At 43.2% G+C, this 21654-nt stretch overlaps 1 protein-coding gene across 1 annotated transcript; it reads right to left on the bottom strand.

Moving 5' to 3' along the window:
• Positions 1-492: 492 nt before the first annotated feature.
• LOC101470209 (kelch-like protein 10) lies at positions 493-16921 on the bottom strand. Its single transcript, XM_004548878.5, has 5 exons — positions 16720-16921; positions 3233-3722; positions 2163-2774; positions 1514-1663; positions 493-933 (listed from the first exon to the last, which is right to left on the bottom strand). Exons 1-5 carry the CDS (start codon positions 16863-16865, stop codon positions 580-582), a joined length of 1752 nt encoding a protein of 583 aa, XP_004548935.4. The 5' UTR covers positions 16866-16921; the 3' UTR covers positions 493-579.
• Between the last annotated feature and the right edge of the window lie 4733 nt (positions 16922-21654).

Here is a 21654-nt window from a genome sequence, read left to right as displayed (position 1 = left end):
TATTTTGTTATATGCAAACAAAATTATAGCAAAGAGGAAAGAGAGTAGCAATTTGTTTATTTGGTAGTTCAATGAAAGGCTTCAGTTAGTTAAGAGTGAGGAAAAAAAAATTTTGCTCATGTTTGTATTTTTGTCTTGTTATACAATATTTGAAATATAAAACAAACAAACAAAACACTACATTTTTGGAAATATTTGTGGGTATTTTCTTGTTTGTTTCTTTTGTACTAAAGTGGCCCTCCAATGAGATGACAGTGCCAGCATTGGCCCACAGCTCATTTAAGTTTGAGACCCCTGCTTTAGAGGTAGAGGTGCATTTGCTATTTCTCTTTTTGCTGTATAACCAGCCTCCCAGTAGTCCTGCCTACTTTCTTCAGCTCCCTCACTATCCCACTTTCTCCTTATATATATACTGTATGTATGTATACTTATCCATGATATTAATATAAATCTGACCAAAATCATACTATAATACAATACACATAAAACATAAAAATATAGAGATAAAGTAATAATAATGAAAAAAAACTTTTATTATTAATTAATTAAAATGCTACTATGATAACAGGCAAGCTGAAGTCAGAAGGTTCCACCTTCCTCATCCACATTAGGCAGCATTAGGGGACCACGAGGGAACAAATTCTCCGCCAAGCTGTAGAATCCATGTAGCACGCAGCAGCTCAGGCCACTGCGGGACTCCGCAAAGTCCGAGGTCCTGTACCACCAACCAGCCTCCCCATCGTAGCGCTCCACAGAACACGTAGGGTGATAGCCATTATATCCTCCGACCACAAAGAGCTGGTCATTCACAACTTCAATTCCAAAGTGGCTGCGAGGGTGATGCATAAATGGCAGGACGCGCCATCTGTTGGTGATAGTGTTGTAGGCCTCAACAATACGCAGTGGGGTGTACCCATTAATGGTGCCACCAACCTGGGAGTGGGAGAGTGGCATGAGTTCATAGTTTCAGAAGAAAGAAGTACCACTGAATAAAAAAAAACTATGAAATACAACTCTTTCGGACATTTTTTTCCTCACTGCAATGCTGCTAGTGGCCACTAGGAAAAATTTGTTAGTAAGTCTGAATGACTTCTCTGTATTCACGTTCTAACCTTCAGCACTTTAAATGACATAACCCCAGTGACCAGAGTCTAAATGAAGCTCCTGAGAAAGGAACATGAAGTAAAGGAAGAAGAAGACATGCAACAGACAACAAAGCACCAGGATAGTTTTTAGATTTGACAACTACCGTGGGGGGACTGTGGATGATTTATGTCATGCAATCTATGCCCTATAATGCTAAAGTCGGATTCATGGTGGTATGTTTCTTTCAGCTTGTGTAAGTGTTTGGCTATGCACAGTTCATGATTTTATGTATGCAATCTACATTAACTACTAAGCAATGCACTGGGAGCTGTGCCGAGGCTCAGTTTAAGAGAAATAACAATTATTTTAAACTGTGAATCTTGCAAAGTTACTCTAGAGTACAATAAAATTACTGTGGTACACTTACTGCATATATCTGGTTTTTGTAAGCAATAACTCCTAGGCCTCTTCGGCTGCACATCATGGGAGCAATTGTGGTCCACACGTTGGTGTCTGGATTGTAGCATTCAGCTGTAGGGAGGCTATAAGTTTGATAGAAACCCCCACAGATATAAACCTGTAGAAAGGATTAAGAGAAATTAACCTGCGGTAAAAGGAAGCATCTGAAAGGGAAAGTAGCTAATTATCCATGAAGAGCTAGTCAGAGTTTGGTAGGCAGGTTCAGGAATAAAGATATATTATCTAATAGCGGAAAACGAAATGGAATATCAACAATTACTGCATTTTTACAGGACATACAGAGGGAGGTTACAAATTCAAGGAAAAATAATTGGAAAACAGTTTAAGGGCGTATGTTATCTCTTTAATAGTGGCTTTGTTTGGGTCCACCTTGGAGAGAAGTGTCAAATCAATAGAATGGTGCTCTAAATGAAAGAAAAATCTCTATTCTGATGGGAGTGGTTGCTTCTGGGATGATATTACACCATTCACTGAGCCTGAAAAGTCATTAAATTGTTCCTATAGTCTGGCTTAAAGAAACATGTTGTTAGACTGAACAATGAAGTGAAAACAACATAGTTTGGTCACTGCTTTCAGTCATGTCTCCTTGCACCTACCTTTCCATGCAGAACTGCGGCACTGGCTGCAGCTCGCTTTGCATTCATTCTTGCCACGAAGGTCCACTGGTCAGTCTCAGGCTTGTAGCACTCAACACTGCTCAGGGAAATTTGTCCGTTGAAGCCTCCCATGGCGTAAATGCATCCATTCAGCACAACAACGCTGACATAGCACCGGGCATTGTACATGGGTGTCACAAGTTGCCATGTAGAGCTGCTGAGATCAAGTCTTTGCACAGTTTTCAAGTTAGTTTCACGGTTGCAGCCACCAATTAAGTAGACAAAGCCGTCCAGCGTAACGGCTCCGTGGTGAGCACGATGAATGTCACAGGCCACAGTGGCCCAGCTGTTGGTTCGGTAATCATATGCCTCATAGCTGCATCGTGCAGTGGAGCGATTTTTGCCTCCAGTGACCAATAAGATGGAAGAAGGCAGACGTGGCCGGCTCAGCAAGCTACTGTAAATGAATTGTGGACGTCTGTTGAGACCACGAGCTTGAAACACCTCCACTACTTCATTGATGATGGACATGCATTTAGCATTGTTCTTTATCATGGCATTGTTCATGACGCTGTTTTGGAAGTATTCAGAGGTCATCAAGGTGAGACGTACCTGGATAAATAAAGAATGAGGGGTTAAGGCAAAGGTGTCAGGCTAATTTTTAACTAAGTCACATGTAGCCTAATGTGATCTCATAATGACCTCAATGAAAAAAAGTCACTCCTCTAAAAAAAAATTTCCTTTAAGTGTAAAAAAAAATACAAGTGCGTTGTGGAATCACACTGATTTTCACACAAAATGATCCAATTGCTGACTAAACAGATTGTAATTCAAATTAAACCACTAGTGGGGAGCAATTTAACATATGTGTTGATATGTTTTCAGATATAATATTCTGCTGTTATAACATTTGACATTTCTTTTTAACTGTAACCCCATTTTATGCTGACTTACTTTACGATCATGTGGTACTATCTGGTATTACATGAAGTCACCAGGCCAGTTATGGTGCCTGGACTACATGTTTTATTAAGCTGACTACAGCTACAGTTGATTTGTGGTTAAGTTACCTTGGGCAGCAGCACAGAGATACTTCCTTGTCTTTGGTCAGGCATATGGTCAATCCACAAGAGGATGACTTCAAATGCTCTGTTTTCACATTTCACGTTGAGGTGATCGCTCTCAAGTACAGCGGCTAGCTGCTGCTCAGAGAAATCAAGCAGCTCCTCTGTGGTCCCGATGATTTCTTCAAAGTGATGCAGGATGTAGAAGAAGGCCTTTTTCCTCAGTTCAGGGCAGTAGTAGAAGTTCACCAACTTCCAGATGCCAATGCAGTTCTCCGGAGACAGCTGTTCCTCCAGAAAGAAGCAGCAGGCCTGAATTATCCCCGGGACCAAGAACTGGTCTGCAGCTGCTAAAATGGGCGCCACGTTATCCTCTGTCAGAGGAACAGATTTGGTGTAGGCGTAATTGATGATGACGGCCATCATCTCAGATGACACGCCGGGGATGGTGTACATCCACTTCTCCGGAGTGGCCCAGGCTCCAGTGAAGAGAGTGCTGTGGGATTTAGAGGACATCAGGTTTTCAGGAAGTATATTTTATAAAATTAGTTTAGTACTAGATTATGCTTTAGTATTAAAAATAAAGCTTACATTTAAGTAAAAAACATTTTCTCCAGCTGAAATATTAATGTACACATTAATGAATTAGTAACTGCAATCTAATATAATGTCTTGATGCATGCATCATCCAAGTAAGAAAATCCCAAAAAAGTTGATTCTGTTCATCTGGACGTAACGTTTTCAGTGGGAGAAATATTTCATCACTCATCCAAGGGACAAATTCAGTGTAATAATAAAATGTTTATGTTTGTGCAATATGAGAACCTTCACATTAGGTACCTTAAGTATATCTGAACACAAAAACTTTTGTTTCTCTTCTTTACTCAGTGGAATTATCACTTACTTAAATATGTGAAGATATCCTGTAGTCAGAGTAAAAGCAGATTTAGAAATGTGATGGAATTCAAGTGCCCACAGATATATTAATGGTCATTTATTGTTCTGACCAAACTCCATTTCTAGCTGGTTCTTCAATGATACACAGATTTGCAACCCTACCAACAGGAGAAGGTGCAAAAGGTCACGACAGGTCCTGACAGTTAAAAATGTACCAATCCTGGGAACTATTAGGGTATTGCACTCTGATGCATCTGCACACAATTAACCTCCAGTGAGTGTGTCGCCACTTCCAGGGTGGTTCTTCTTGTAGGTGTGGTTACATCAAAGTGGTGCACAAATAAAAAAGGTGGCTGCACAAAAGACTTTTTACACGTATATGTGACTGTGGGGTTTTTTTGTTTTGTTTTTTGGGGGGTTTTTTAATCTCAAAGGACCCCTAGATATTCACAAATGAAAAACCGAGTTTGTTTGGTTTTAGTTTGTTTTGGGGGTTAAAAGCAAATAAACAGGAAAAAGTGCCCTTTGGCTTTGCATGAGTAAAATTTCAGGTGCTCCTTGATACATATTCAAAAAAAAAAAAAAAAAAAAATATACACTCAACAAAAATATAAACGCAACACCTTTGTTACTGCTCCCATTCCCCATGGGATGGACGTAGAGACCTAAAATTCATTCCAGATACACAATATAACCATCCCTCCCAAACAGTGGTCACAAATCAGTCCAAATGTGTGGTAGTGGGCACATCTGCCATATTGAGATAATCCATCCCACCTCACAGGTGTGCCACATCAGGATGCTGATCTGACATCATGAGTAGTGAACAGGTGTATCTCAGACTGCCCACAACTAAAGGCCACCCTGGAATGTGCAGTTTTTTGCGCTATTGGGGGTCTGGGGACCCAGAACCGGTCAGTATCTGGTGTGACCACCATTTGCCTCATGCAGTGCAACACATCGTCGCATGGAGTCTATCAGATTGTCAATTGTGGCCTGTGGAATGTTGGTCCACTCCACTTCAATGGCTGTGCGAGGTTGTTGGATATTCGTGGGAACTGGTACACGCTGTCGTATACGCCGGTCAAGCACATCCCGAACATGCTCAATGGGTGACATGTCCGGTGAGTATGCTGGCCATGCAAGAACTGGGACATTCTCAGCTGCCATCTGCCCTGAACAATGTGAACCATGATTCATCCGTGAAGCGCACACCTCTCCAACGTGCCAGACGCCATCGAATGTGAGCATTTGCCCACACAAGTCTGTTACGGCGACGAGCTGGAGTCAGGTCAAGACCCCGATGAGGACGACGGGCATGCAGTTGAGCGTCCCTGAGACGGTTTCTGACAGTTTGTGCAGAAATTGTTTGGTTGTGCAAACCAATTGTTCCAGCAGCTGTCTGGGTGGCTGGTCTCAGACGATCTTGGAGGTGAACCTGCTGGATGTGGAGGTCCTGGGCTGGTGTGGTTACACGAGGTCTGCGGTTGTGAGGCCGGTTGGATGTGCTGCCATATTCTCTGAAACGCCTGTGGAGACGGCTTATGGTTGAGAAATGAACATTCAATGCACGGGCGACAGATCTGGTTGACATTCCTGCTGTCAGCATGCCAATTGCACGCTCCCTCATTGCTTGTGGCATCTGTGGCATTTTGCTGTGAGACAAAACTGCACATTCCAGGGTGGCCTTTTGTTGTGGGCAGTCTGAGGTACACCTGTGCACTACTCATGATGTCAGATCAGCATCCTGATGTGGCACACCTGTGAGGTGGGATGGATTATCTCAATATGGCAGATGTGCCCACTACCACACATTTGGACTGATTTGTGACCACTGTTTGGGAGGGATGGTTATATTGTGTATCTGGAATGAATTTTAGGTCTCTACGTCCATCCCATGGGGAATGGGAGCAGTAACAAAGGTGTTGCGTTTATATTTTTGTTGAGTGTATATATATATATATATATATATATGCTTTGAATAAATACTTTTTTCTTGATAAAATGGAAATTTAATTTGGTTAAAAAGATATTACAAGGACATTTAACACTTCTATGATCATGCAAATTTTTGTAGAAGTTTTGCTGCAAGACAAAAGTTGTCTCCATCATGGTTTTAAGGTAGACTTTTTGCAGTGCTGACTTCAAGTTTCAACATGCCATACTGTGTAATCTGTTGGACCAGGATTCTTTCCCATACCACATGTTGTAATACCACAACAAATACTCCCATTAATCATAAGCCTTGAGGAACTTATGTTGTCACACATACCACAGTCGGTATAGTGAAGGTCAAACAACCAAGAAAGGCTGACCAAAACAAATTTCTAAATCAGGGGTCTCAACCTCGTGGCCTGCGGGCCACTTGTGGCCTACGTCACCCCTACTTGTGGTTCGTATATTGATGTGAAGAAATATAATGCAGTTTATATTTGCAGTAGGGAAGTGAGGTAAGTGACGGAAGTGATGTTGTAGGTGACGTTAGACGCCGGAGATTTTGGCGGAGAAAAAGCAAATGGTAGCATAGAGTTTAACAAAGGTTTTCCAAGCTTCAGTATTACCAAATATACTAATCAATTGTCATATAACTAACAACATCTGTTTTATCATCTCTAACACCCTGGAGGACAACGGGGAGAGTTTAGACGCTCTCCAAGATTACATCGACCGCTGTTTTCAAGATTTAGTAATGCATAAGGCCCAGAGTGCATCTTCCCCGGCCAAAATCGAGACGCCGTCATCGAAGAGAAGTCGCCAGGCAGACTCCCCCGGTACAACATCGCCTGCCGGCAAAGACATCGCAGAAATCCTGGAGTCAATCGACAAGCGATTGTCCAGTTTCGATGCGAGGCTGTCCCTGGTGGAGATTTTACACCGGGAATTTAAATCTCTGAGAGAATCCCTGGAATTCAGCCAGCGGCAGGTGGAAACGCTTGCCGCTGAAAATGCCACGCTACGGGAGTCGGTTAAATCTCTCACCGATAACGTGACCCAGCTAAACATTGAAAATAAAAAAATAAAAGAGTCCGTTATCGATCTACAAGCCCGTAGCATGAGAGATAATCTTGTGTTTTCTGGTATTCCAGAAACTGCCGGAGAGGACGCAGAGGCAACGGTGAAAAGCTTCATTAAAATCCACCTGAAGCTGCCGGAGGACACCGTAAAGAACATCGACTTCGATAGAGTACATCGCTTGGGGGGCGCGCGGTCGCGGACCGGGAGACCACGGCCTATTGTGGCCAAATTCAGTCAATTCAAACAGAAGGAACAGGTGAAGAGTCGCGGCAGAGAGCTGAAAGGAACGGACTTCAGCGTGAACGACCAGTTCCCCAAAGAGATCCTGGAACGACGCAAGGTCCTGTTCCCAGTTCGACGTAGCTTTATCCAGAAAGGCTCCCGTGCTGTCATCGCTGTGGACCGGCTCTACGTGGACGGACAGCTGTACCGCGACCCCGGCACCACACCGTGGTTATACTGACTGCACTCCAGATAAGAACCCGCTACACTCTTTTCTTATTCATTCACACTTTCTCCTTTAAAATGTGTTTAACCTAGTAATATCAGTAGGATGTCATAGCAGATATAACACCGTCACCCTCCGTCATTGCTTTAATTGGAATGTTTCCCTTTCGTTTCTTTTTTTTTGTTGTTGCTCACAGTTCATGTGGTTTCTTTCTTTCTCTTGTCTTTCACTGCTGTGGTCACCTACTTCCCCACTCACCTACAAACAACACCCTCTATTTCTCCATATTTTCACAACACGATCACGCAAACACATCAGCTCAACGGCAGCACATTCACAACAGCCTAACAGCACGCACAGACTTGCAGGACACATAAGCAAGCCACGCTTGTTCATATTAGTGAATATTCACACACATAGTCAGACTTATGGAGTCTCTCACCACACTTCTTTTTCTCTTTCTATTTATAAACAAGGGATGTTTCCATATTCTCTCCACCTGTCTAAACGAAACACCCAGCGTACATCATTAAACATACACGCACAATTAAGGGCATGCTGAGGTTTGTCACATGGAATGTAAATGGAGCTGGCACCAGAGGAAAGAGGTTAAAAATATTTAACCAGCTTAAAAAACTACAGGCAGATGTTGTTTTATTACAAGAAACTCACAAACCTGTCACAGGTTTAAATGAACTTAAAACACCTGAGTTTCCTAACGTGTTTGCAGCCGGTTATAATCCTAGACAACGGGGAGTAGCAATTTTAATACATAAAAATGTTAATTTTACAGTACTCGATACAGTTATAGATCCAGAGGGTAGATTTCTAATTATTAAACTATCAATATTGAACAAAAAACTATGTATTGTTAGTATATATGGTCCAAATGTTGATGAACCCTCATTCTTCCACGGTTTTTTTAGTGCACTCTCTGAACACCTTGATTGCACACTCATTCTTGGCGGTGACCTCAACCTTGGACTAAATGAAGAAATGGATAGGCTCAACACAACAGGAACTCAGCGTAATTGGCAGTCCACAAATATAATCAAACAGTATATGAACGACTTTGGTCTTTGCGATGCATGGCGCTCTCTTCACCCCACCAGTAAGGAATATACTTTTTTCTCGCATGTTCATCACTCTTACTCTCGTCTGGATTATTTTTTGGTCAGCAGCTCACTGCTGTGTGACATTTCAGACACTGAGATTCATCCTATAGCTGTCAGCGATCATGCTCCTGTATCTTTAACACTAATGCACAAGAATAATACTACGCCAAGTAAAAACTGGAGATTTAATATATCACTACTTAAAGATGAAGACTTTATTAAATACTTTAAAAAGGAATGGACTTCATATTTAGACTTTAATGACACTCCCGGAATATCTGCTTCTGTTCTATGGGAAGCAGGGAAAGCTGTGATGAGAGGTAAAATAATTTCTTTCTCATCACACAAAAAGAAAGAAGAAAACAAAAATATTCAGGAATTAGAAAAAAACATCAAATCACTAGAAGAAGCCTACGCGTCCCACCAAGATCAGGAAACATTGAACAAAATATGCAAAACAAAACTAGAATTAAATGAAACTATTAATAAAAAAACACAATTCCTTATACAAAGACTTCGCTTGCAGAATTTTGAACACAGTAACAAATCAGGTCGATTTCTAGCTAACCAGCTAAAAATAAATAAAGAAAAAACAACTATATGTGCTGCTAAAGATTTATCGGGGAACACAATATATGATCCTGGAAGAATAAACAACATTTTTAGGGATTTCTATGAAACTTTATACTCACCACAAATAAACCCATCTAAAAATGAAATTGATCTGTTTCTTGACAACGTAACTCTTCCAAAATTACTAGACAGTCAAGCAATGGAATTGGATTCGCCACTGACGCCAAGTGAACTCCAGGAAGCCCTGATAAGTATGCCCAATAATAAGGCTCCAGGTCCAGACGGCTTCCCTGCAGAATTCTACAAAGAATTCTGGACAATTTTGGCACCAGTATTCCACAGCATGTTGCAGGAAATCGAGGAAAAGGGCAGACTACCACCAAATATGAATTCTGCCAACATTAGTCTCCTGCTAAAACCAGGCAAAGACCCTTTATTTCCCTCAAGCTATCGTCCAATTTCTCTCTTAAATGTAGACCTTAAAATAATCTGCAAAGCTCTCTCAAAGAGATTAGAGAAAATGACCCCCCTCTTAATTCATCCTGACCAAACTGGTTTCATAAAAGGTCGGCACTCCTCAACAAACACTCGTAGATTACTTAATTTAATAGACTACTCATACGATAAAAACATCGAAGCCATAATATTATCTCTAGATGCAGAAAAAGCATTTGACAGAGTTAATTGGAAATTTTTATTCGCAACTTTACACAAATTTGGTTTTGGAAACTCTTTCATAAACTGGATAAGAATATTATACAATTCACCAACGGCTCGTATCAGAACAAATGACCAGACATCCTCCAGCTTCTGTCTCCTGAGGGGCACCAGACAGGGATGCCCACTCTCCCCCTCACTTTTTGCAATTTTTATCGAACCTCTAGCAGCAGCATTTAGACAGGCTACAACAATTAAGGGCATAAAATGTAAGAACATAGAACATAAAATCAGTCTCTATGCGGATGATGTGTTGCTTTTTCTGCAAAACACACAAACCAACCTCTCTGAGGTAATTACTTTAATAAACTGGTTTTCAAGAGTTTCAGATTATTCAATTAACTGGCCAAAATCTACAGTTCTCCCCATTAACTGCTCCTTCCATAATTCTTCCTCTGCCCCACTGCAATCCGGAAATATTAAATATTTAGGTATTAATATCTCTCCTAAGCTTTCAGACTTAACTAAACTAAACCACATCCCACTTCTAAAGAAAGTAGAAGGTGATCTGACTAGATGGAAATCTTTACCCATATCACTCATGGGAAGGGTCGCCACTATAAAAATGATGATCTTGCCAAAAATAAATTACTTATTTTTGATGATCCCTAACAAACCATCACAAGATTGGTTCAGATCTCTGGATTCATATATTTCCAAATTCCTTTGGAAAGATAAACCCCCGCGTATTAGCTTAAAAACGCTACAAAGAACCAAGGATAGAGGAGGATTAGATCTGCCTAATTTTCACCAATACTTCTTAGCCAACAGGCTTCAGTTCATCTCAGAATGGTTAAAACATACCTTCTTAGTTGAGCCCTGGCTAGATGTTGAACAGGCACTATGCAAGGATCTAGAGATTTCAGACCTACCATTTATCAGCTCAAACATCAAAAGACATGAATGCTTTAAAAGTATCAACATCAGCTTTTCTCTAACAGCATGGTGGGAGTTTCTAAAAATAACGGAGTCTTCATTAATCCCATGCAAACGTACACCTATCTGGAATAACCCTGACATATTACAAAACAATAATATGATTAATTTCCCAGAATGGAGTTGTAAAGGAATTAAATACTTAGAACATATATTAGAGGGAACAGAATTTATTCCATTTGACAGACTAGTTGAACAATATGGGATCAACAAGACAAGGTTTTTAGAATATCAACAAATTAAATCCATAGTAAAAAAGAAATTTAACCTCAGTCAAGTTGAATTACAAACACCACTAAGTGCGGCACATTTCCTTACTCTTAAATCCCCCAAATTATTATCTAAAATATACAGAACACTTTCTAAATTAGATGAATCAATATCCCTTCCTACTGCAAAGTGGGAAGCAGATTTATCAGTCAACCTAGACCAAAACTTCTGGTCTCAGATTTGCTTAAAAACTTTTAAATTAATTAAAAATCCCAGTCTGCAATTAATACAATACAAAATACTTCATAGAGTGCACTTTACAGGTCATCGGATGTTCAAGATGGGCTTTACATCTTCCAACAACTGCTCACACTGTCAAGGCAATACACCAGACAATTACATCCACGCTCTTTGGTTCTGTCCACCAGTGCAAAAGTTTTGGCGCGAGATATGTGAAGACTTATCAAAATGTCTGAAATGTAACATTCCAACCTCCCCCTTAGTGTGTTTGTTGGGCAGCTTAGATAATGTCACTTCAGAAAAGAATATAGCCCATATGATCTTCACTGCCCTATGCATAGCCAAGAAAACAGTCCTCATGAACTGGAAAAATAAAAATAATCTTAATTCTAACCAATATAGAAATTATCTATTAGATTACATTAGTCTTGACACAGCCTCTGCCACCACATCAGATCAATTGCTCTGGGCCCCTTTTATCAGCTCCATCACCTAGTGGGGGTGGGGGGTCATAGTTTGGTCCCGCCTTCACTGTTGTGATTGGTGAGGGGGTAGGGACAGGCTTAGGGCGTCGGGGGGTTCCCCGGAGGCATCTTCCTTGGGGGGCTCAACCCGGGGTAGCGGTCACGTCCGGTTGAGGGCTCTGTTGGCTCTCAGGTGACTGTTTCCTCGCGGCTGCGTGCAGCGGGGCTAGGGGAGGGTCTGTGCTGACGGACGCGGGTTACTGACCTGGCAACCTGGCTGCCCCTGGGTGGGTCCGGGATGGGCGTGAGGTTCTGGGGGCGCTCCGTCTCTGGGCTGGGGCCCGGGCCGGGCCTCGGGGGCTCGGGTCCTGGTTGGTGTGTTGCCGGGGTTGTGGGCGGGTGGGTGCATGGGGGCCCGGCCCTGGAGCAGGGTGCCGCCAGTGCATCGAGCCGCCTGGGGGGCTCTTCAACTGGTGGGGGGGATGGTCACATCTTGCAGGAGCTTTCTTCTCTCAGGAACTCTCTGCAGGAGGGGGAGATACAGGAGAGGTGGAGGAAGATCTCAGCCTGGGCGTTTACCGTCTTATGTAGTCTGGAAGATGTGTGGTTGGTGGGGTGGGTGCAGTTTTCTCTGTGGTGGGGTTGGGTGGACTGTCCAGGGCTCTGTGGAGCCGGAGGGCGCTACTGCACTGGGCCCCGGTCTGATGGGCCTGGGCCCCCCTTCCCTGGCGGGTCGCGGAGGGTGGGAGTGCCTACTGGGGTCAGCGGGGGAGCTGGCCCCAGGGAGGGGTTACCTGCCCCTCCCTTCCTTCCCTCCCCATCTCCAGCTGCCTCCCTCTTCCCGCTCCTCCACAACCACCCACACATGCAGGGCCTTGGAGTGGGGGTATGTCACCAGGGTGCAGAGGAGGCTACCCCCCCCCCCTGTCCCCTTCTGGCTGCCTCTGCCTCAATTTTATCCCACAACTTAGACATTCACATTATTCACACTCTCATTACACATACATATAGGATCTTGGGGGTGGGCACAATCACGGAGTCCAAATCACCATCAGGGTGTATACCTCACCCCTGACGTCGTTGCCCACCTCTCAATTTTAAATACACTTAGTCATTGAGGGTTAGCAGGAGGGACTATGCGCTTACCTGCTGCTCCTTGGCAGGTAGCTCCATGCCCTCCTGGGTTTTAATTGCACCTTAGAACACATATGCATCAACACTACAATGAGCGGGTGGAGGGAGGTTTGGAGTCTTCTCCCACCCCCATTCTCTGCGGCCTGCTGGAGCGGGAGGGCTAGTAGGAGGAGTTGGCCGTCCGACTGCGGTCTGGGGTGTGGGGCCTCCCTGCTGCTGCGGAGTCGGGGTGGTCTGCCTCTCCCCACCGCAGGGAAAAGGGTAACACCACCTGGGTCTGGGTGCAATTCCCCCCTCCAGGGGCAAGGGTACCTAGACCCGGTTTGTAGAGTACGCTTGGGGAGTGTGATTGTGTGTACAGCGTCTCTTTATGTCTGTCTCCACGTTGGTTGAGTGTGGAGTGAGTGCATATGAGAGCATGAGGGTGGGAATGGATGTTTGTGTCTGTGTGTGCCTGTATGTCTGTGTCTATATGTCAGGTTGGGTATCAGACGCCACCTCTCTGGGGACATCTCAGGCCCTCCAAGGTTTGGAGGCCTATCTCCACCCACCACCACTTCCCCTGCCGGTGGCGGACTCCCTCAGGTGTCGGTGTGTTGGTGGTTCTTTGTGTCTGGGGGTGGGCGTCCGGGTACACACCGGCTCACTCCTTGGCGGCCGCTTGTCGGGGCCTGGGGCCTGGGGCTCGCTCGGGCCCCTTTGGAGGTGGGGTGCCCCCGGCCTCTCGGCCTAGGGCTCGGTCACTCAGGCGCAGCTGGGGGCCGGCGGAGCTCACGGGCGCGTCACTGCAACTCCCCCTGACTTCTGCTCCGCGGCTGCTGGGCGAGCCCTCATCTGGGACTCTCCTCAGCTCTTACTGGGACAGTGGCGCGGCTGCCCCTCTGTTGGTCTTCCTTGGTCTCTTGTGTTCTGGGGGCCTCTGGATGTCTGGAGTTTTGATCTCCTCCATACCCGCTTCACACCCTGGAGGACGGGGCTGTGGCCCCCCCACACTCCCTAGCAGATCATTACATGGAGAAACCTTTGGAATGCAAGCATGCTGATCCACACAGGTATGCACACATGGGTATTCACAGACGCGGACTAAAGCTTTCTTGGCTGCTGCCTCAAAGCACACTGTGCGCTGTCTATCTTGCGTGCTGCACAATATCGTTTATTACTTAGTAAATACTGATATCTATGACTAGCTAGTTTATTGTGATGGTATGGTGCTTTGTTTTCTCTATTATTATGTTGCTCTTTGTTGTTTGCTGTCTCCTCTGTTTGTTTTTGTTTGTTTGTTTGTTTGTTTTTTTTCTCCATACAGGTGACCCAGGAGTTTTTTTTTTTTTTTTTTTTTTTTTTTGTCTCTCTTCCCCCCCCCCTTCTCACCGTCTCTTCTCCCCTTTGGTTTTCTTTCTTTCTCTCCCCCTCTCTCTCTCATTCATTCCCCCTGTCCTATTTATTAAAAAAAAAAAAAAAAAAAAAAAAAAAAAAAAATGACAAAGGATGAACTGAAGCTCTGCCATCACGTAATGTCGCATACTGCTGTTTCTGATGTCATTTAAAAAAAAAAAAAAAAAAAGATTGTCAATTGTGGCCTGTGGAATGTTGGTCCACTCCACTTCAATGGCTGTGCGAGGTTGTTGGATATTCGTGGGAACTGGTACACGCTGTCGTATACGCCGGTCAAGCACATCCCGAACATGCTCAATGGGTGACATGTCCGGTGAGTATGCTGGCCATGCAAGAACTGGGACATTCTCAGCTGCCATCTGCCCTGAACAATGTGAACCATGATTCATCCGTGAAGCGCACACCTCTCCAACGTGCCAGACGCCATCGAATGTGAGCATTTGCCCACACAAGTCTGTTACGGCGACGAGCTGGAGTCAGGTCAAGACCCCGATGAGGACGACGGGCATGCAGTTGAGCGTCCCTGAGACGGTTTCTGACAGTTTGTGCAGAAATTGTTTGGTTGTGCAAACCAATTGTTCCAGCAGCTGTCTGGGTGGCTGGTCTCAGACGATCTTGGAGGTGAACCTGCTGGATGTGGAGGTCCTGGGCTGGTGTGGTTACACGAGGTCTGCGGTTGTGAGGCCGGTTGGATGTGCTGCCATATTCTCTGAAACGCCTGTGGAGACGGCTTATGGTTGAGAAATGAACATTCAATGCACGGGCGACAGATCTGGTTGACATTCCTGCTGTCAGCATGCCAATTGCACGCTCCCTCATTGCTTGTGGCATCTGTGGCATTTTGCTGTGAGACAAAACTGCACATTCCAGGGTGGCCTTTTGTTGTGGGCAGTCTGAGGTACACCTGTGCACTACTCATGATGTCAGATCAGCATCCTGATGTGGCACACCTGTGAGGTGGGATGGATTATCTCAATATGGCAGATGTGCCCACTACCACACATTTGGACTGATTTGTGACCACTGTTTGGGAGGGATGGTTATATTGTGTATCTGGAATGAATTTTAGGTCTCTACGTCCATCCCATGGGGAATGGGAGCAGTAACAAAGGTGTTGCGTTTATATTTTTGTTGAGTGTATATATATATATATATATATATATATATATATATATATATATATATATATATATATATATGCTTTGAATAAATACTTTTTTCTTGATAAAATGGAAATTTAATTTGGTTAAAAAGATATTACAAGGACATTTAACACTTCTATGATCATGCAAATTTTTGTAGAAGTTTTGCTGCAAGACAAAAGTTGTCTCCATCATGGTTTTAAGGTAGACTTTTTGCAGTGCTGACTTCAAGTTTCAACATGCCATACTGTGTAATCTGTTGGACCAGGATTCTTTCCCATACCACATGTTGTAATACCACAACAAATACTCCCATTAATCATAAGCCTTGAGGAACTTATGTTGTCACACATACCACAGTCGGTATAGTGAAGGTCAAACAACCAAGAAAGGCTGACCAAAACAAATTTCTAAATCAGGGGTCTCAACCTCGTGGCCTGCGGGCCACTTGTGGCCTACGTCACCCCTACTTGTGGTTCGTATATTGATGTGAAGAAATATAATGCAGTTTGGCCCTTGAAGTTACTTTTTTTGTTAGGGAGGATTTGTTTGTTGTTGAGTGCAATGTTAAAATAAGTTCTTTAAAAAGCAAATCATTATTTAATATGAAGGCAATATGAGCAGAGAATAGATACATGTTGAGGGATTGGCTGTGTTAGTTCAGTGAGAGAGTTTTTGTAAAGAAAACAATCTTCACTAGCAGTTAAAAGCTAATGTGAATGCTTATGTCTGCATTTTTATTTTGTTAAACACGAACAAAACTATTGCAGAAGTCCTGCCACATGTCTGGCCAGAAAGAGAGTACCAATTTGTTTATTTGGTAGTTTAATGAAAGACTTTAGTTAATTAAGAGTGAGAGAAAAACATTTCAGTTCACATTTTTAGGTGTTTTTTTTGTTACACAATATTTCAAATTTAAAAAAACAAACAAAACACTACATTTTTGGAAATATTTGTGGGTTTTTTCTTGTTTGTTTTTTTTGCACTACTTTTTGCACTACGGAAGCAGCCATCCAGGGAGGTGACAGTGCCCACAGCTCATTTAAGTTTGAGACCCCTCTTCTAAATAGAAAGAAGGACTTGAAAATTATGACTTAAACTGTATTTTGTATTAGTTTTCACAATCAGAGACATTATGTACCTTTGAATTTGGTTACTCACGGAGTTTCTTGCTGATACTTTGTTCCTGCTGAGATAACCTACTCACCAAAAGTATGAGCTGCAGCTACTGAGGATGATCTTGTGGGCGTCAAACATAACATTGTCCACTACGAGCACCACATCACACAGTTTTCCATCCAGATGGAATTTGTTCAGGGCTGTGCATACCGAGTCGCTCATCTTTTTCTCCATTTCTCTTCTGTGAAAATTTAAGTCTGTGCAAGTTTTTCCCTGTTCTGTCTTCTTCGACATGTCTATTGGTAACCAGGTCAGCTTAGTAAAGTAAATCTATGAAGAGTTTTTTTTTCAGTTGGAAGTGTGAGCCTGTGAGTTTTAGAATGTTACAATATGAGATCACAGAAAATCATCAAAATGTGTTACATCACTAACTAATTTACATCCATTTAAAAAATAATAATTAAAAAAAACCTAGAAGAATGATGAGGACTAACTGAAACAAAACAGTGTACTTTTCAAACTAAACTACATTCCATTTAAAGTAAACAGGAAAACATTTTTAAGGGAAGTAAGGGGAAAAAAACTTCAGAAAAAACATTTTGTTCTAGTGAATTTTTACTGATACTGAGGTGTCTGTGTTGCTAGTTTAATCCTGTCTGCAGTCTCCTACATTTGACACTTTTTGCCTGTCACACAGCCAATCTTTAAAAGTAATACCTATTCTGAACTTTGAAAATCTTTTCACTCACAAATACTGACCTAACTAACAGAAATGTAAAAGAAAAATTATCTATTTTAAGTGTTAGACTAGTGCTGTTACTTCGTTTGGCCACAAGATGAAGCTGTCTCATACAATACAAGATACATATTGAGAGTCCAAGTAAGAACATACACAGCAGGGTACCACTTTTCTCTTTTTTATTTATTTGTTTTTCTTTTCTGGACTTCCTTGTCTTCTCTGCCGTCCATCCTCTTGCCTGTGGTGTCTCAGCTAGGACATAACAGGAGTGTACAGATATACACAGGCAGACAGCCATTGTTCCCCGGATTTGGAATATTTGACTGTGAATTGCAGACCCGTCTACATACCTCGCGAGTTTACTGTTGTCATGGTAACGGCCGTGTATGTACCACCCGATGCTAATGCTAACTCGGCCATGGAGGAGCTGCACAAGACAATAAGCAATCAGCAGAATTCCCATCCAAACGCAGTGCACTTTATAGCTGGGGACTTCAACCATGCTGATTTAAGGTCAGTATTCCCCAGATTTGAACAGCATATTAAATGTGCAACGAGGGGGAAAAACACATTGGATAAAGCCTGCAGCAACATCCAAAAAGGTTAAAGAGCAACCCCTCTACCAGATCTAGGTTTGTCAGACCACATGTCCATGCTGCTGATCCCTGCATGCACTCCCGTTAGGAGAAGAGCCCCCCCAGTCACAAAAACTGTGAAAACCTGGCCAGAAGGTGCATCACATCAGATGCAGGACTGTTTTGAAAACACGGACTGGAGCGTGTTCGAACATCAGGACCTTGAAGAGCACACAACATCAGTGCTCTCATATATTAACTTCTGTGTCAACAGTGTCACTGTGGACAAACGTCTCTGGGTGTATTCCAACCAGAAATCCTGGATGACTAAAGAGGTCCAGGTCCTGCTGAAGCAACGTGACGCTGCTTTTAGATCCGGTGATGGTATGCATTACAGTGCAGCCAGATCTGAGTTGAAAAGAGGCAATCAGAGAAGCCAAGGCAGCGTACAAGAGAAGGATCGAAGACCACTTCAACACCAACAACTCACGACAGATATGGCAGGGAGTTCAGCACTTAACCAACTACAAACCTTGCAATACCACGTTGACTGAGGGTAACGCTGCGCTTGCGGAGGAGCTGAACCACTTCTTCGCACGCTTTGAGGTGAAGGGACCAGAGGCAGCAGCAGCAAAAACATCGCGCAGCAGCAGCCCAAGCCTCATAGTGCAGGAATATGAGGTGAGGCGCACACTGAGGGCAGTGAACCCCAGGAAGGCCGCCGGACCAGATGGGGTAACCGCAAGGGTCCTTAAAGAGTGTGCAGACCAGCTGGCTGGGGTCTTCACTAAGATCTTCAACACTTCACTGTCCCAGTCCTGCATCCCGCCGTGCCTAAAGTCAGCCACAATTGTCCCACTGCCAAAGCGTACTAACATTAGCAGCCTCAACGACTACCGACCAGTTGCTCTAACACCTGTTATAATGAAGTGCTTTGAGAAACTGGTCCGACGTCACATCATGTCCTGCTTGCCACCCAACCTCGACCCGCTCCAGTTTGCATACAGAGCTAACAGATCAACTGAAGATGCCATTGCTACAACGCTCCACACCACCATCTCTCACCTGGAAGTGCAGGGCCGTTACGCCAGGCTGCTCTTTGTTGACTTTAGCTCTGCTTTCAATACGATACTCCCAGACAGACTAATAGTTAAACTGCTGGAAATTGGACTTCCTTCTACCACCTGCCGCTGGATCAGAGACTTCCTCTCAGACTGTGTACAGAGAGTTAGAGTGGGGCCTCATCTTTCCTCAGCCCTCAGCCTTAACACCGGCTCTCCACAAGGCTGTGTACTGAGTCCCCTACTGTACACTCTGTACACACATGACTGTGTTAGTTCCCACCCAGACAGTCATCACGTTTGCAGATGATACCACCGTGGTGGGGCTCATCTCTGGGGGAGATGAGACGGCGTACAGAGCTGAAGTTCAGAGGCTGTCAGATTGGTGTGTAGATAACAATGGTAAAAATAGTAATAATAATAATATTTATATTTATAACAAGGTGCAATAATAATTAATGTGCAATAATAACAGTGTGCAATACAAATACACTTATTCTTCTTTTTTATTACTAAGTTATTATACTGTGTTGTGTTGTTTGTGTTGTGTTGTGTTGTGATGTGTTGTGATGTGTCGTATCGTGTCGTGTTGTGTTACATGTAGTGCAGACGAAGGACAGTTTTCCAGTTTAATTGTACTACTGTACTATGTATGACTGTGCAATGACAATAAAGAGTTATCTTATCTTATCTTATCTTATACTTTACAGAATCTTTAAGGTTCACTTATTTTATTTACCCAGACTGTATGAAAGAGGTGTGGCACACACAGTTTTGAAGAAAGATGTGTACATATTTAAGTTGTCACACTGTCATAATAATCACACATCGCTGAACGAATAAAATGGACAGAAAGCAGTGTCAGTTAAATATGATTAGTGCCACTCTTCATATTTAATTCACACTGCTTTTAATTCGCTCCAACCCAAAGATCTCGCCTTCCCCCTGTATTATTTCTGTTTGTACATCCTTGAATCCTCTTTTTACCTCCATTCCACACATTCACCAGAGATTGAGGCAGAGGAGGCAAGACACACGCAGAGAGGAGCTGAGACAGTAGGCATTTAATGACACATCTTTGCTTTAATACATCTTCTTACACTTATCTTTATCAGGGCCACTGGAACCTATCCCAACTACCACACGATGAGAGACAAGGTCACCAGTCTGACGCAGGGCTAACACAGAGCATTGTTCTGTTAGAGCTCAACTACAGCTGTATTTTATAATCTCAGCCAGACAACCATTCACATCTATCGGCAATTTAGAAGTACCAGTTAACCATGTCTTTGTCAGCAATGTCTGCATGTCCAAAGACAATGTCAGAATGTCTTTGGACTGTAGGAGGAAGCTGGAGTACCCGGGCAGAACCCACTCAAACACAGGTTAGAGTTAAGCATGTTCTCTCCATGTTAGGGGGGAAAGCTCACACAGAAAGGCCCCAGCCACATGGTGGAATTGATCTCAAGATCTGTTTGCAATATCAGTTAAATATGAGTTGGTACAGTTTCAGACTGCATTGTTCTGTTAAAGCTCAACTACTGTCGTATTTTATAATCTCCGGTGTAAAACTAACTTTAAACCATGACATTTCTTTTTCATACAAGGCAACTTTGAATGAAATTTACAACTAGCATAAAGTGACAAGATGATGCACCTTTTTCTGTCACATACATAAACCGTTTTGGATTGCACAGTTTATCATTTGCAATGAGTGAAGCAGCTTATGAATACATAGGAATAATTGTTTGTAGAGTCCTCCACCCTCCTTGGGTTGTATTTTCCAGCTGCATGCCACACCTCTTTTGTACACTGAAGTCAATTACACTTCCACAAAGGATACAGCTGTGCATCCTCAGATATACCTGAGTCTGTCTTCGACATGCATTTCAGAATTCGAGATATCCTTCAGTATGTTGTAATAAGATTGATGTCTGGGTTGCAGGCAGAAACATGGTGGACACAGAACACAAAGATGGACAAATGAGGTAAATGAGAACTGCATATTTGGTGGGAGGGACTAAGGCACAAGCAGAAAAGAAAAGGGAAAAGAATTGAGGATGTAAAATCTGATGAAGGGGGAAGTGGGGAAAGTAAGCCTGCAGTGGCATAGTTGGTATTGCTTTCATTATGTGTGCATCATGGCAAGTGTGGTTCTGGAGACCCCTTACTAAAGCAGGAACAACCACACTGGTGGCTCTGAGGTTTTTGACAGGGGTTTATATGCCACAACTATGCAAGATTCAGTCACGAAGCTTAACAGGTGTGCAAATAAAGGCTCATTTTGAAGATGGGTGTGGTTCAACCAGCTGTTAAATGAAGCAAACAGCTGTTAAAGGAAGTATATGTAGTGTGCAGGTGGGATTTATATGAGAGTCTCCTCCAATAAATCATATCTTTATCCAGTGTGTAAACAGATAATGTTCTTACCTGCAGAGGGCATTGTTTGAGTCTTTGTGTCTGTGTGTGTGAGTGTCAGGATGCCAAAATGACTTCATGCAGACACCAACTGAAGCAAGAACTACCACAAAGGTTGCTTTGAGTGCTTTGGCAGGTGTTTTTCTGTGGTCATACAGTCAAAAACGATGCAGGTGAGATCAAACTGAACTTTGAGTATAGGTGTGGTCTGAAAACTCATCTGTGATATG

This window comes from Maylandia zebra, linkage group LG5, assembly GCF_041146795.1.
Source record: "Maylandia zebra isolate NMK-2024a linkage group LG5, Mzebra_GT3a, whole genome shotgun sequence".
NCBI lineage: Eukaryota > Metazoa > Chordata > Actinopteri > Cichliformes > Cichlidae > Maylandia > Maylandia zebra.
This window is presented reverse-complemented; position numbering and strand designations above follow the sequence as displayed.

Bases quoted from the DNA above. Each gene is read 5' to 3' on its own strand.
- LOC101470209 (XM_004548878.5), bottom strand. From the start codon at position 16,865: ATGGAGAAAAAGATGAGCGACTCGGTATGCACAGCCCTGAACAAATTC. The intron at 2,775-3,232 runs GTAACTTAACCA...TTATTTATCCAG, and splicing joins TCTCTGTGCTGCTGCCCAAG to GTACGTCTCACCTTGATGAC. The intron at 934-1,513 runs GTAAGTGTACCA...TCCCACTCCCAG, and splicing joins ACAAAAACCAGATATATGCA to GTTGGTGGCACCATTAATGG.